General features: G+C 48.1%; 1 protein-coding gene across 4 annotated transcripts in view; it reads right to left on the bottom strand.

Moving 5' to 3' along the window:
- The window catches only part of SLC25A13 (solute carrier family 25 member 13), a 267,392-nt gene that overhangs the window by 224,353 nt on the left and 29,961 nt on the right, over positions 1-13,078 (bottom strand). For 3 of the 4 annotated variants that reach the window (XM_063921355.1, XM_063921354.1, XM_063921356.1), the window contains exon 2: positions 1,914-1,967. In XM_063921355.1, the coding sequence (XP_063777425.1) occupies positions 1,914-1,967 (54 nt within the window). Of the gene's footprint in view, positions 1-1,913; positions 1,970-13,078 lie in introns of those variants that run through there. The other variant, XM_063921357.1, reaches the window with a different exon arrangement.

Here is a 13,078-nt window from a genome sequence, read left to right as displayed (position 1 = left end):
ATCAAACTGTCTGATTTGGCCGTTCCCGGTATCCTGCTGCTGTCAGTGGCTGCCGGGTGCGCAGACAGCGGCGGCCCGTGGGGGAAGCAGACAGTGGCGGCCGGGGGGACATGTCTGCGGCGGCCGGCGGGGGGACATGTCTGCGGCGGCCGGCGGGGGGACATGTCTGCGGCGGCCGGCGGGGGGACATGTCTGCGGCGGCCGGCGGGGGGAGGCACTGCCGTGAGGGAGGAGCCTGGCAGGGGGGACGCCCTGCTCAATCCGACTTTTTTTTTTTAAAGTCGGATTGAGATTGTCGGAAAGGGGGCCAAAACATGTCGGATTTGGCCCCATTTCCGTCAGAAGCACGCGGATCGGTGCCTATTCCGCCAAACCACGTGTTTTGCGACAAGTCAGGAATTAAATTGCCCTCTTTGAATAGGTTGGAACCTCTTCCGACAGAAATTTGTCGGAAGCTACCGTATTTCCGACAAGACGGCAGCTTCCGACAGATATTGAATACGGCCCTATGTATCAATTATGCTAATATAGAGATCTCCTTATACACTATTGTTGCAGTTGCGCAAAACATCCCTTCTCGGTGCGCCAGGTCCCATACGAATTGGCTTGAGCTGAGCGTCTTAGTCGCAATGCGGCAAAACCACTTCAAAAGACTGCATTGATCTATTTGATATGCGCCACTTGTACATCTGTGTGCGTCTGAGTCTGTATTTGAAGTGCTACGATGCAGCGGCCGCAGCTTTTCACGCCAGTTCCGTTGTACTTCGAATCCAGACTCAGTCGCACACAGATGTGCAAGTGACACATATCAATTAAATCAGGGCAGTCTCGTGAAGCAGTTTAGTCTCATTGTGACTAAGAGCACACTAAACCACTCAGGGAGTCTCACTTGCGCCAGGGGTCTCTCGCTGCATGGCGTATTGAAGCTAAGTGTATGAGGACACGTCTGTATCTGAGCTCTAACCACATGGCATAGTCGGACTTCCATGACAACATCGCACAGAAGGCGCGTTAATACATGTAAGCCAGCCAACAAATGCATCACTTATATACTTATCAAGGGTCTTGTATAAACATTACTTTACAAATTGGAAATACTATAGTTTCCATTCAAATTAGGAATATAAAAACACTTTAATTTAACCGAATTTTGGCCAATTTGTAACATCTTTGAGGGCGCTATACTAAGCCTTCAAGAGCTATAGTGGGGAGAGATAAAGTACCAGCCAATCAACTCCAATCTGCTATGTTACAGGCGGTGTGTGAAAAATGACAGGAGCTGGTTGTTTGGTACTTTATCTCTCTCCAGGACTTTTAGTACATATTTTCCTTTGCAAGAAATTTGTTTTGTTTTTTAGAAATTCACAACAAATAAATGAAAATAATTACAGCCCTTTCCCTGGGAAGAAATCTTTGGCTCCAGCCATTGGCAGCATGTTGAACATATAAGCTTACAATCACTGTGCCTCTTGTTCAGGGCCGGCTCGAGGGTTTTCAGCGCCCCGGGCGGGCAATAGGGGTGTGGCTTCATACAGGGGGCGTGGTCAGTTACGCCCCCTGTACAGTAGTAGCGCCGCTGAAATGATGTGCGGTGCGCGATGACGTCATCGCGCACCGCACAGTAAAGGTCCTGTCCACGAAGGGAAACTAGACGCGTAGCGTCTAGTTACCTTCACGGTGGGGGGCAGCGGCAGCGGGCAGCACACGGCACAGTAACAGCGGATCTTGCCATGGTGCGGCGCCCTCCCTCCGGAAGGCGGCGCCCCGGGCAAAAGTCCTGCTTGCCCATGGCAATATCCGCTACTGTTCTTGTTGCAACTTATTTTACGGCCTGTGATTCGTTTGCATAACCAGTTCCTCTGTTGTTCACTTATTGCTATAAACGCAGGAAAATACTGTAGTCAAGTCCATACCTTGTCAAATATAACTCTCAGCTCAGCTGGATCAGCCCTCCTGGTTAGCACTACCTACAAAAGAAGAGACATTTATGAGCAATCCTGTCCTGGGAGGATGTACTGGAGAAGACTAAAAGTGATTAAATAGCAAACCTGTAACACTGGGCGTAATCTCATCAGAACTAACCAGACACATATACAGTAATACTACACTGGTGCCTTTAAAAAATAAGAATTTACTTACCGATAATTCTATTTCTCGGAGTCCGTAGTGGATGCTGGGGTTCCTGAAAGGACCATGGGGAATAGCGGCTCCGCAGGAGACAGGGCACAAAAAGTAAAGCTTTTCCAGATCAGGTGGTGTGCACTGGCTCCTCCCCCTATGACCCTCCTCCAGACTCAGTTAGGTACTGTGCCCGGACGAGCGTACACAATAAGGGAGGATTTTGAATCCCGGGTAAGACTCATACCAGCCACACCAATCACACCGTACAACCTGTGATCTAAACCCAGTTAACAGTATGATAACAGAGGAGCCTCTGAAAGATGGCTCCCTAAACAATAACCCGAATTAGTTAACAATAACTATGTACAAGTATTGCAGATAATCCGCACTTGGGATGGGCGCCCAGCATCCACTACGGACTCCGAGAAATAGAATTATCGGTAAGTAAATTCTTATTTTCTCTATCGTCCTAGTGGATGCTGGGGTTCCTGAAAGGACCATGGGGATTATACCAAAGCTCCCAAACGGGCGGGAGAGTGCGGATGACTCTGCAGCACCGAATGAGAGAACTCCAGGTCCTCCTCTGCCAGGGTATCAAATTTGTAGAATTTTACAAACGCGTTCTCCCCTGACCACGTAGCTGCTCGGCAGAGTTGTAACGCCGAGACCCCTCGGGCAGCCGCCCAAGATGAGCCCACCTTCCTTGTGGAATGGGCCTTAACAGATTTAGGCTGTGGCAGGCCTGCCACAGAATGTGCAAGTTGAATTGCGTTACAAATCCAACGAGCAATCGATTGCTTAGAAGCAGGCGCACCCAACTTGTTGGGTGCATACAGTACAAACAGCGAGTCAGATTTTCTGACTCCAGCCGTCCTTGAAATGTATATTTTTAAAGCTCTGACAACGTCCAACAACTTGGAGTCCTCCAAGTCGCTTGTAGCCGCAGGCACTACAATAGGCTGGTTCAGGTGAAACGCTGATACCACCTTAGGGAGAAAATGCGGACGCGTCCGCAGCTCTGCCCTATCCGAATGGAAAATTAAATAAGGGCTTTTATAAGATAAAGCCGCCAGTTCAGATACTCTCCTGGCGGACGCCAGGGCCAGCAACATAGTCACTCTCCATGTGAGATATTTCAAATCCACATTTTCTAGTGGTTCAAACCAATGGGACTTGAGGAAATCCAAAACTACATTTAGATCCCACGGTGCCACCGGAGGCACCACAGGAGGCTGTATATGCAGTACTCCTTTGACAAAAGTCCGGACCCCAGGAACCGAGGCCAATTCTCTTTGGAAGAATATTGACAGGGCCGAAATTTGAACCTTAATAGATCCCAACTTGAGACCCACAGACAATCCTGACTGCAGGAAATGTAGGAAACGACCCAGTTGAAACTCCTCCGTCGGAGCACTCCGATCCTCGCACCACGCAACATACTTCCGCCAAACGCGGTGACAATGCTTCGCGGTGACTTCCCTTCTTGCCCTAATCAAGGTAGGAATGACTTCCTCCGGAATGCCCTTTCCCTTCAGGATCCGGCGTTCAACCGCCATGCCGCCAAACGCAGCCGCGGCAAGTCTCGGAACAGACACGGTCCCTGCTGAAGCAGGTCCTGTCTTAGAGGCAGAGGCCACGGATCGTCCGTGACCATCTTTCGAAGTTCCGGGTACCAAGACCCTCTTGGCCAATCCGGAGCCACCAGTATCGTTCTTACTCCGCTTTGCCGTATGATTCTCAATACCTTTGGTATGAGAGGCAGAGGAGGAAACGCATACACCGACCGGTACACCCAAGGTGCCACCAGCGCGTCCACAGCTATTGCCCGCGGATCTCTTGACCTGGCGCAATACCTGTCCAGTTTTTTGTTGAGGCGAGACGCCATCATGTCCACCATTGGTCTTTCCCAACGGTTTATTAGCATGTGGAAAACTTCTGGATGAAGTCCCCACTCTCCCGGGTGAAGATCGTGTCTGCTGAGGAAGTCTGCTTCCCAGTTGTCCACTCGCGGGATGAACACCGCTGACAGTGCTATCACGTGATTCTCCGCCCAGCGAAGGATCCCGGCAGCTTCTGCCATTGCACTCCTGCCTCTTGTGCCGCCCTGTCTGTCCACATGGGCGACTGCCGTGATGTTGCCCGACTGGATCAACACCGGTCTTCCCTGAAGCAGAGGTTCCGCCTGGCCTAGAGCATTGTAGATTGCTCTTAGTTCCAGAATGTTTATGTGAAGAGACTTTTCCAGGCTCGACCACACTCCCTGGAAGTTTCTTCCTTGTGTGACTGCTCCCCAGCCTCTCAGGCTGGGGTCCGTGGTCACCAGGATCCAATCCTGTATGCCGAATCTGCGGCCCTCCAATAGATGAGCCCTCTACAACCACCACAGAAGAGATACCCTTGTCCTTGGAGACAGGGTTATCCGCAGGTGCATCTGAAGATGCGTGCATTGATGTACAGACACCTTTCCTGGTTTTAGGAGATTCCTGACCAGGTCGGATAACTCCTTGGCTTTTTCCTCGGGAAGAAAAACCTTTTTCTGAACCGTGTCCAGAATCATCCCTAGGAACAGCAGACGAGTTGTCGGCATTAATTGGGATTTTGGAATATTCAGAATCCATCCGTGCTGCTTTAGCACCTCTTGAGATATTGCTAATCCCATCTCTAGCTGTTCTCTGGACCTTGCCCTTATTAGGAGATCGTCCAAGTATGGGATAATTAATACGCCTTTTCTTCGAAGAAGAATCATCATCTCGGCCATTACCTTTGTAAAGACCCGAGGTGCCGTGGACAAACCAAACGGCAGCGTCTGAAACCGATAGTGACAGTTTTGTACAACGAACCTGAGGTACCCCTGGTGTGAGGGGTAAATTGGAACGTGGAGATACGCATCCTTGATGTCCAAGGATACCATAAAGTCCCCTTCTTCCAGGTTCGCTATCACTGCTCTGAGTGACTCCATCTTGAACTTGAACTTCTTTATGTACAGGTTCAAGGACTTCAGATTTAGAATAGGCCTTACCGAGCCATCCGGCTTCGGTACCACAAATAGAGTGGAATAATACCCCTTCCCTTGTTGTAGAAGAGGTACCTTGACTATCACCTGCTGAGAGTACAGCTTGTGAATGGCTTCCAAAACCGTCTCCCTTTCGGAAGGGGACGTTGGTAAAGCAGACTTCAGGAAACGGCGAGGTGGATCTGTCTCTAATTCCAACCTGTACCCCTGAGATATTATCTGCAGGATCCAGGGATCTACCTGCGAGTGAGCCCACTGCGCGCTGTAATTTTTGAGACGACCTCCCACCGTCCCCGAGTCCGCTTGAGAAGCCCCAGCGTCATGCTGAGGCTTTTGTAGAAGCCGGGGAGGGCTTCTGTTCCTGGGAAGGAGCTGCCTGTTGCTGTTTCTTCCCTCGACCTCTGCCTCGTGGCAGATATGAATAGCCCTTTGCTCTCTTATTTTTAAAGGAACGAAAGGGCTGCGGTTGAAAAGTCGGTGCCTTTTTCTGTTGGGGAGTGACTTGAGGTAGAAAGGTGGATTTCCCGGCTGTAGCCGTGGCCACCAAATCTGATAGACCGACTCCAAATAACTCCTCCCCTTTATACGGCAAAACTTCCATATGCCGTTTTGAATCCGCATCGCCTGTCCACTGTCGCGTCCATAAAGCTCTTCTGGCCGAAATGGACATAGCACTTACCCGTGATGCCAGTGTGCAGATATCCCTCTGTGCATCACGCATATAAAGAAATGCATCCTTTATTTGTTCTAACGACAGTAAAATATTGTCCCTGTCCAGGGTATCAATATTTTCAATCAGGGACTCTGACCAAACTACCCCAGCACTGCACATCCAGGCAGTCGCTATAGCTGGTCGTAGTATAACACCTGCATGTGTGTATATACTTTTTTGGATATTTTCCATCCTCCTATCTGATGGATCTTTAAGTGCGGCCGTCTCAGGAGAAGGTAACGCCACTTGTTTTGATAAGCGTGTTAGCGCCTTGTCCACCCTAGGAGGTGTTTCCCAGCGCTCCCTAACCTCTGGCGGGAAAGGGTATAATGCCAATAATTTCTTTGAAATTATCAGCTTTTTATCAGGGGCAACCCACGCTTCATCACACACGTCATTTAATTCTTCTGATTCAGGAAAAACTATAGGTAGTTTTTTCACACCCCACATAATACCCTGTTTAGTGGTACCTGTAGTATCAGCTAAATGTAACGCCTCCTTCATTGCCAAAATCATATAACGTGTGGCCCTACTGGAAAATACGGTTGATTCGTCACCGTCACCACTGGAATCAGTGCCTGTGTCTGGGTCTGTGTCGACCGACTGAGGCAAAGGGCGTTTTACAGCCCCTGACGGTGTTTGAGGCGCCTGGACAGGCACTAATTGATTGTCCGGCCGCCTCATGTCGTCAAACGACTGCTTTAGCGTGTTGACACTATCCCGTAATTCCATAAATAAAGGCATCCATTCTGGTGTCGACCCCCTAGGAGGTGACATCCCCATATTTGGCAATTGCTCCGCCTCCACACCAATATCGTCCTCATACATGTCGACACACACGTACCGACACACAGCAGACACACAGGGAATGCTCTAAACGAAGACAGGACCCACTAGCCCTTTGGGGAGACAGAGGGAGAGTCTGCCAGCACACACCAAAAAGCGCTATATATGACAGGGATAGCCTTATAATAAGTGCTCCCTTATAGCTGCTTTATATATATCAAGATATTGCCATTAAATTTGCCCCCCCTCTCTGTTTTACCCTGTTTCTGTAGTGCAGTGCAGGGGAGAGACCTGGGAGCCGTCCTGACCAGCGGAGCTGTGAGAGGAAATGGCGCCGTGTGCTGAGGAGATAGGCCCCGCCCCTTTTTCGGCGGGCTCGTCTCCCGCTATTTTGTGAATACAGGCAGGGGTTAAATATCTCCATATAGCCTCTGGGGGCTATATGTGAGGTATTTTTAGCCTTTATATAGGTTTACATTTGCCTCCCAGGGCGCCCCCCCCCCCAGCGCCCTGCACCCTCAGTGACTGCGTGTGAAGTGTGCTGAGAGGAAAATGGCGCACAGCTGCAGTGCTGTGCGCTACCTTTAGAAGACTGCAGGAGTCTTCAGCCGCCGATTCTGGACCTCTTCTTACTTCAGCATCTGCAAGGGGGCCGGCGGCGCGGCTCCGGTGACCATCCAGGCTGTACCTGTGATCGTCCCTCTGGAGCTGATGTCCAGTAGCCAAGAAGCCAATCCATCCTGCACGCAGGTGAGTTCACTTCTTCTCCCCTCTGTCCCTCGTTGCAGTGATCCTGTTGCCAGCAGGAATCACTGTAAAATAAAAAACCTAAGCTAAACTTTCTCTAAGCAGCTCTTTATGAGAGCCACCTAGAATTGCACCCTTCTCGGCCGGGCACAAAAATCTAACTGGAGTCTGGAGGAGGGTCATAGGGGGAGGAGCCAGTGCACACCACCTGATCTGGAAAAGCTTTACTTTTTGTGCCCTGTCTCCTGCGGAGCCGCTATTCCCCATGGTCCTTTCAGGAACCCCAGCATCCACTAGGACGATAGAGAAATGTAAATATGAATTTGTTTTGTCCAGCGACTCCCAACTCCACCACCCCTTAAACTGGTAGGAACACGGACAAGCTTGTCGTTTTATTTAATGCATGCCTGCAACTGGGAGCAGCACGAGGAGGTAATTACTGCAGGTTCCAACCAGCTCCTGTCATTTTACAAACACAGCCTGTGACATAGCAGCTGATTCGCTGGTGCTTTATCTCTCTCTGAAGGTGGGTACACACTGATAGATATATCTGCCGATCAATTGATTGGCAGATATATCTATGGACGGTTCGGGCAGTGTGTTGAGCATACACACTGCCCGATCCGTCGGGGACTGACGTCATGAACTGGGCGGGCGTGTACACACGCCCGCCCAGTTCAGCTGTCAGTCACCGCCGGCTGCCGCAGCATGTGTACGGGCGGTCAGTAGATATATTGGCCGTCGGCTGTGCTGCGGGGCCGACGCGATATGTCTGTGAACGACGGACTTCACAGACATATCGCCCGTACACACTGGCCGACGGACCCGCGATATATCGGCCGCTCAAGAGAACGGCCGATATATCGGCCAGTGTGTACCCACCTTTACGCTTAGTACATCTGCCCCAAAACCTGTAAAATGACAGTTAGGTGCTAATTAGTTGGTACTTTATCTCTCGCCAAAGGTTGATACAATGTTAATTGCTGCTAAGAATTACCCCCCCATCACCCTGCCTATTACTGGGTGATGCAAAACAAAATCTTAGATAGGTTCTTGTACAACAGAATATATCACCTCTCACCACTAGCATATCTATAGACCTAGCAATTTCTCCTAACACTGGTCCTCAAGGCACAGAAACACTGTATTTTTAAGGATATCCATGCTTGAGCACAGATTGTTAAATCAAAATTACTTGAGAAACTAAAAATTAAGTAATCTGGGCTCAAGTATGGCTATGCTTAAAACCTGGACTGTTAGTGTGCCTTAAGGACCAAGGTTGGGAAACACTGATCTATATACATAAAAATATAGCCATTTAGGGTGGAATACAGATACTGTATTAGATTACTGTATACGTTTTAAATGTATTTGACTTTTTATCCGGCATCCGAGACAGCTGTTTTCTTATGAAGGCCTGTATTGTATTTAGTGTTCCTGCTAGGAAGCAGGGAAGGCATGCGAAGGGGTGAGGGGGGGGAGCTGTACGCGCTCGAAAAGGTGGTGCAGCCGGCTGGGGGGGCGTGGACCTGCCGGCACCACTATTAGGGACGGTGTGGCCCCCCGTCAGCATCATATTGGCAGAGCGCCGGTAAAGGGCCGGCGCTGTACCTTTCCAAAACAGCCTAGCGTAAAGACTATTAGCCACGGTAATTTATCCAAGTAGCCGTGATGACAGCACTTATCCCCAATACGTATGCAATTTTTTTGTTTAATTTTTTTAATTTTATAGTTTTTATTGGTTTTTCAAGGTTGTATATACAATTACAATACAACTAAACTAGCACACAATAAACAATATACATCAAATATGGCTTTGTGTGTGGAATCAATTATAATCATACAGTAAGCTCGGAAGCAAGACAGTTAGGGGTCTCTTCATGAAACAGTGAAAAGAGTGGAGTAGTGAGCCAGTGGAGAAGTTGGCCATGGCAACCAATCAGCTGCTCTGTATGATTTTATAGTATGCAAATTATAAATGTTACTTCAATGCTGATTGGTTCTTCTCCACTGGCTCACTTCTCCACAGTTTTCACTGCTTTATGAATAGACCCCTTATTTACATTCAGCAATATATGTTCTTATAAGGCACCACCGTAATACTGCTTACCACGTGGTAATATCAATCAAAAAAAGGAAAATGAAACGGGCTAACAGGGCATTAGAAAATAATACATATGCTTTATTCACATACCAAACATATGCGCATTCAGAAATCTCCCAAGCATGTGCGCATGGATACCGGAATGGCTGGCCACGGCCAGAACGGAAAACACTAACCAGAAAACAATAGGGGCCTATGTAACCATTAGATAAAGTATGCAATTTTTACACAATCACACACACAAAAAAAAAATTGGGAAAAATAGGATAGGGAGAAAACAAAAAAAATGCTGCTATTTACAAAAAAAAACACTTTTTTGCATCTGGAAATTTTTCGGGGCTAACTGAATACCCCCGAAGAGTCCCGGCAGTTTTTATATCATGCATATAATATAAATCAGTAATTCATATGCTTTTACATATTAATGCACATGTATTAGTCCCTTTACAAAGCGCAGCAAACATTAGTGACAAGGAGAGAGAACGCCGCACAAAATGGAAGAAATAATGGACGATTAATTGGTTCTTAAGAGTACACTAACATGTCTATTATGTTTACATCTCCTGAGTTTTATTATTCATTGTAAAAAGAGATCAGATACCGGTTCCCACCGCCTGCAATCATTCAGTACCATGTTAACAAGTGGAAGGAATTGTAGCATTTGCACAAGTGTACAGAAAACCCATCCGAAGCCGACGTGGCAAAGACTTTATCTAGCAGGGAAATAGTTTCAAACACGTTTGCAATCACAATCATTCCGAGTGACAATACACTACATTCCTTAGCAGAGACCATTATTTCTGACTTTCTTCCAGAAACGAGGTGCAAGGACGGTACACTGGCTGGTGCAGAAAGTAGCAACATAAAACTACAGCAAATAAATCGCCAACATAGGAAAAAATTAAATTCCTCTGTTGAAAATCACTGACAACCCTACATTCTATGCCACTGGCGTGAGCCAAAGGTTGTGCGGTACGGACCCCCCGGACCCTATTATGGGGCCCTGTACCCATTCTAGATACCCCAATGCCCAAGCTGCTGAGCCTATTTTTGCATTTTATTTACAGGCTGTTTACTTTACAAATTCACTAATAATTTATGAATTACCCGCACAAACTACAGTAAACTGTCTACACAAAATGGGCAAAAAAAGTTTTATTTTTGTTGTTTATACTGAAAATGCCCTCAACTGAACGCAAAGCAAATGTATGTATCTTACTCTCTAATAGCCACCAAGAATACTCCTCCATCTCTGGACTTCATAATGATTTTGTCAGTGCAGAGAATTACTTTTCAGGGGTTTCCCTCTTGCAAATGAGGTACATGGCGGTCTGTGAACGCCAGGGTGCGGGAAATAGACTTCTTCTAATGCTCTATCCCCTACTTCCTGGTTTATACGTAGCGTTCTGAATGGAAGGGACAGGGAATAATGCGGTCATAGTACCGTATAGCCAGCATCATAACATCAAGTCACACCCTCTTCAGGGTGAGAGCTACAGCAACTAATTAGGGGACTTTTATGAGGGTGGTTCAATAATAGCCCTTTCAGACCGCCACCTATGAACGCGGGTTATTGGCACATGAGTGCGCATAACCCGTGTTCAGGTGCGGTCTGAAGGGTGCCAGGATTGAAATACTGGTCGCGAGCAGGGTTGAACTCGTGTTCAACCTGGCTCGCTGTGCGGTGTGAACGGCTGCCGGGTCATTCCACCCCGTTTCCCGTTCACTGTGTGTGCAGGGGCAACGCTTGAGGCCATGTGATCTCCAAGCACCACCCCCGCAGAGACACCGCTGACGTTACCAACCCGGCAGACAGTGGCAGCAGGGCGCCCGAGCCGGGTCGTACACTGGGAACTCCAGTGTCAGGCTCCTGTGTGCGACCCGCCTTAGGCGGTCTGAAAGGGGTATAAGTAAAGTAACAAGACCTCTCACATATATAATGTTCTCTAGTAGACCACTGTTTCCCCTCATGGCCATTAGACTGTGCGTCATCATAGTGTGATCAGATTTCTGCATGTAAAGGGCACATTAGCAACTGATATTCATCACCAGCTTGTCATGGTGTACGGTGATAAACAGGTTTGGGGCACTGCCTTTGATAATGGCAGGACAGACATTCAAGACGTGCAGCGACCCGGCCGGCCAAGCACGTCCAGCACAGGCAGTGCACCAAACCCAAACCTGTTCCCGTGACATGACGTTATCACCGAACACCTTGACAAGTTGGTGCTGAATGTCAGCTGCTGATGTGCCCTTTAGATGCAGAAATCTGATCACACTACGCACCTCAGTGTGTGACCATATTTCCGCCAGCCCAAAAACTTACAGCTGATGTTGGGACAGTGTGACTGATATGACCGTGAGGGGAAGTAGCAGTCTACCTGCTCTTGCCTGGCGGGAAGTTACAATGGGTGTGGTATGGAAGGTAGATAGTAACTAGGTGGACAGTGTCTAGGTCAACCACTATTGGTCGACAGTAACTAGGTCGAAAGGGATGCTAGGTCGACATGGTCTCTAGGTCGACAGGTCAAAAGTTCGACATGAGTTTTTTATGGGGGGTTTGTTACGTTTTCTTCGTACAGTGACCGGGAACCCCAATTAGTGCACCGTGTTCGCTCGCCATGCTTCGGGCAGGTTACCGTTCCCAATTGTAGTCCACGTGGATCGTTAAGTATGAAAAGGTAAAAAAAAAATCGTGACAAACTCATGTCGAACTTTTGACCTGTCGACCTAGAACATGTCGACCTAGAGACCCTGTCGACCTAGTTACTGTCGACCAATAGTGGTCAACCTAGTTACTGTCGACCTAAAGACCGGATCCCGTTACGATTAAACGGGCAACATTACACACGGTACCTTACTTATTGAACCACCCTTGTAGTTAAGTCATACACTACCTTGACCAGTGCAGAGAATGAGTCCCACAGCAAAAGGGTTAGTGTTGACCTAAAACCCAACAGGCTTCCATATTGGGGGGTGATAACCATGTATAAAGCCTTTTAACTCCCTATAACTCAGAACCTCCTGACATACTACAGAAAATAAGATTTTAAACCTACCGGTAAATCTTTTTCTCGTAGTCCGTAGAGGATGCTGGGACTCCGTAAGGACCATGGGGATAGATGGGCTCCGCAGGAGACATGGGCACTTTAAGAAAGACTTTGACTCTGGGTGTGCACTGGCTTTTCCCTCTATGCCCCTCCTCCAGACCTCAGTTAGAGAAACTGTGCCCAGAGGAGACAGACAGTACAAGGAACGTATTTTTGTAATCCTAGGGCAAGATTCATACCAGCCACACCAATCACACCGTATAACTTGTGATATACTACCCAGTTAACAGTATGAAAAACAACACAGCATCAGTCCAAGACCGATGAAACTATAACATAACCCTTATGTAAGCAATAACTATATAAAAGTCTTGCAGAAGTAGTCCGCACTTGGGACGGGCTCCCAGCATCCTCTACGGACTACGAGAAAAAGATTTACCGGTAGGTTTAAAATCTTATTTTCTCTAACGTCCTAGAGGATGCTGGGACTCCGTAAGGACCATGGGGATTATACCAAAGCTCCCAAACGGGCGGGAGAGTGCAGA

The sequence above is a fragment of the Pseudophryne corroboree genome, chromosome 5 (assembly GCF_028390025.1).
Source record: "Pseudophryne corroboree isolate aPseCor3 chromosome 5, aPseCor3.hap2, whole genome shotgun sequence".
Classification (NCBI taxonomy): domain Eukaryota; kingdom Metazoa; phylum Chordata; class Amphibia; order Anura; family Myobatrachidae; genus Pseudophryne; species Pseudophryne corroboree.
Note: the sequence above shows the minus strand (reverse complement) of the source record. Positions and strands in the feature narration are given on the sequence as shown.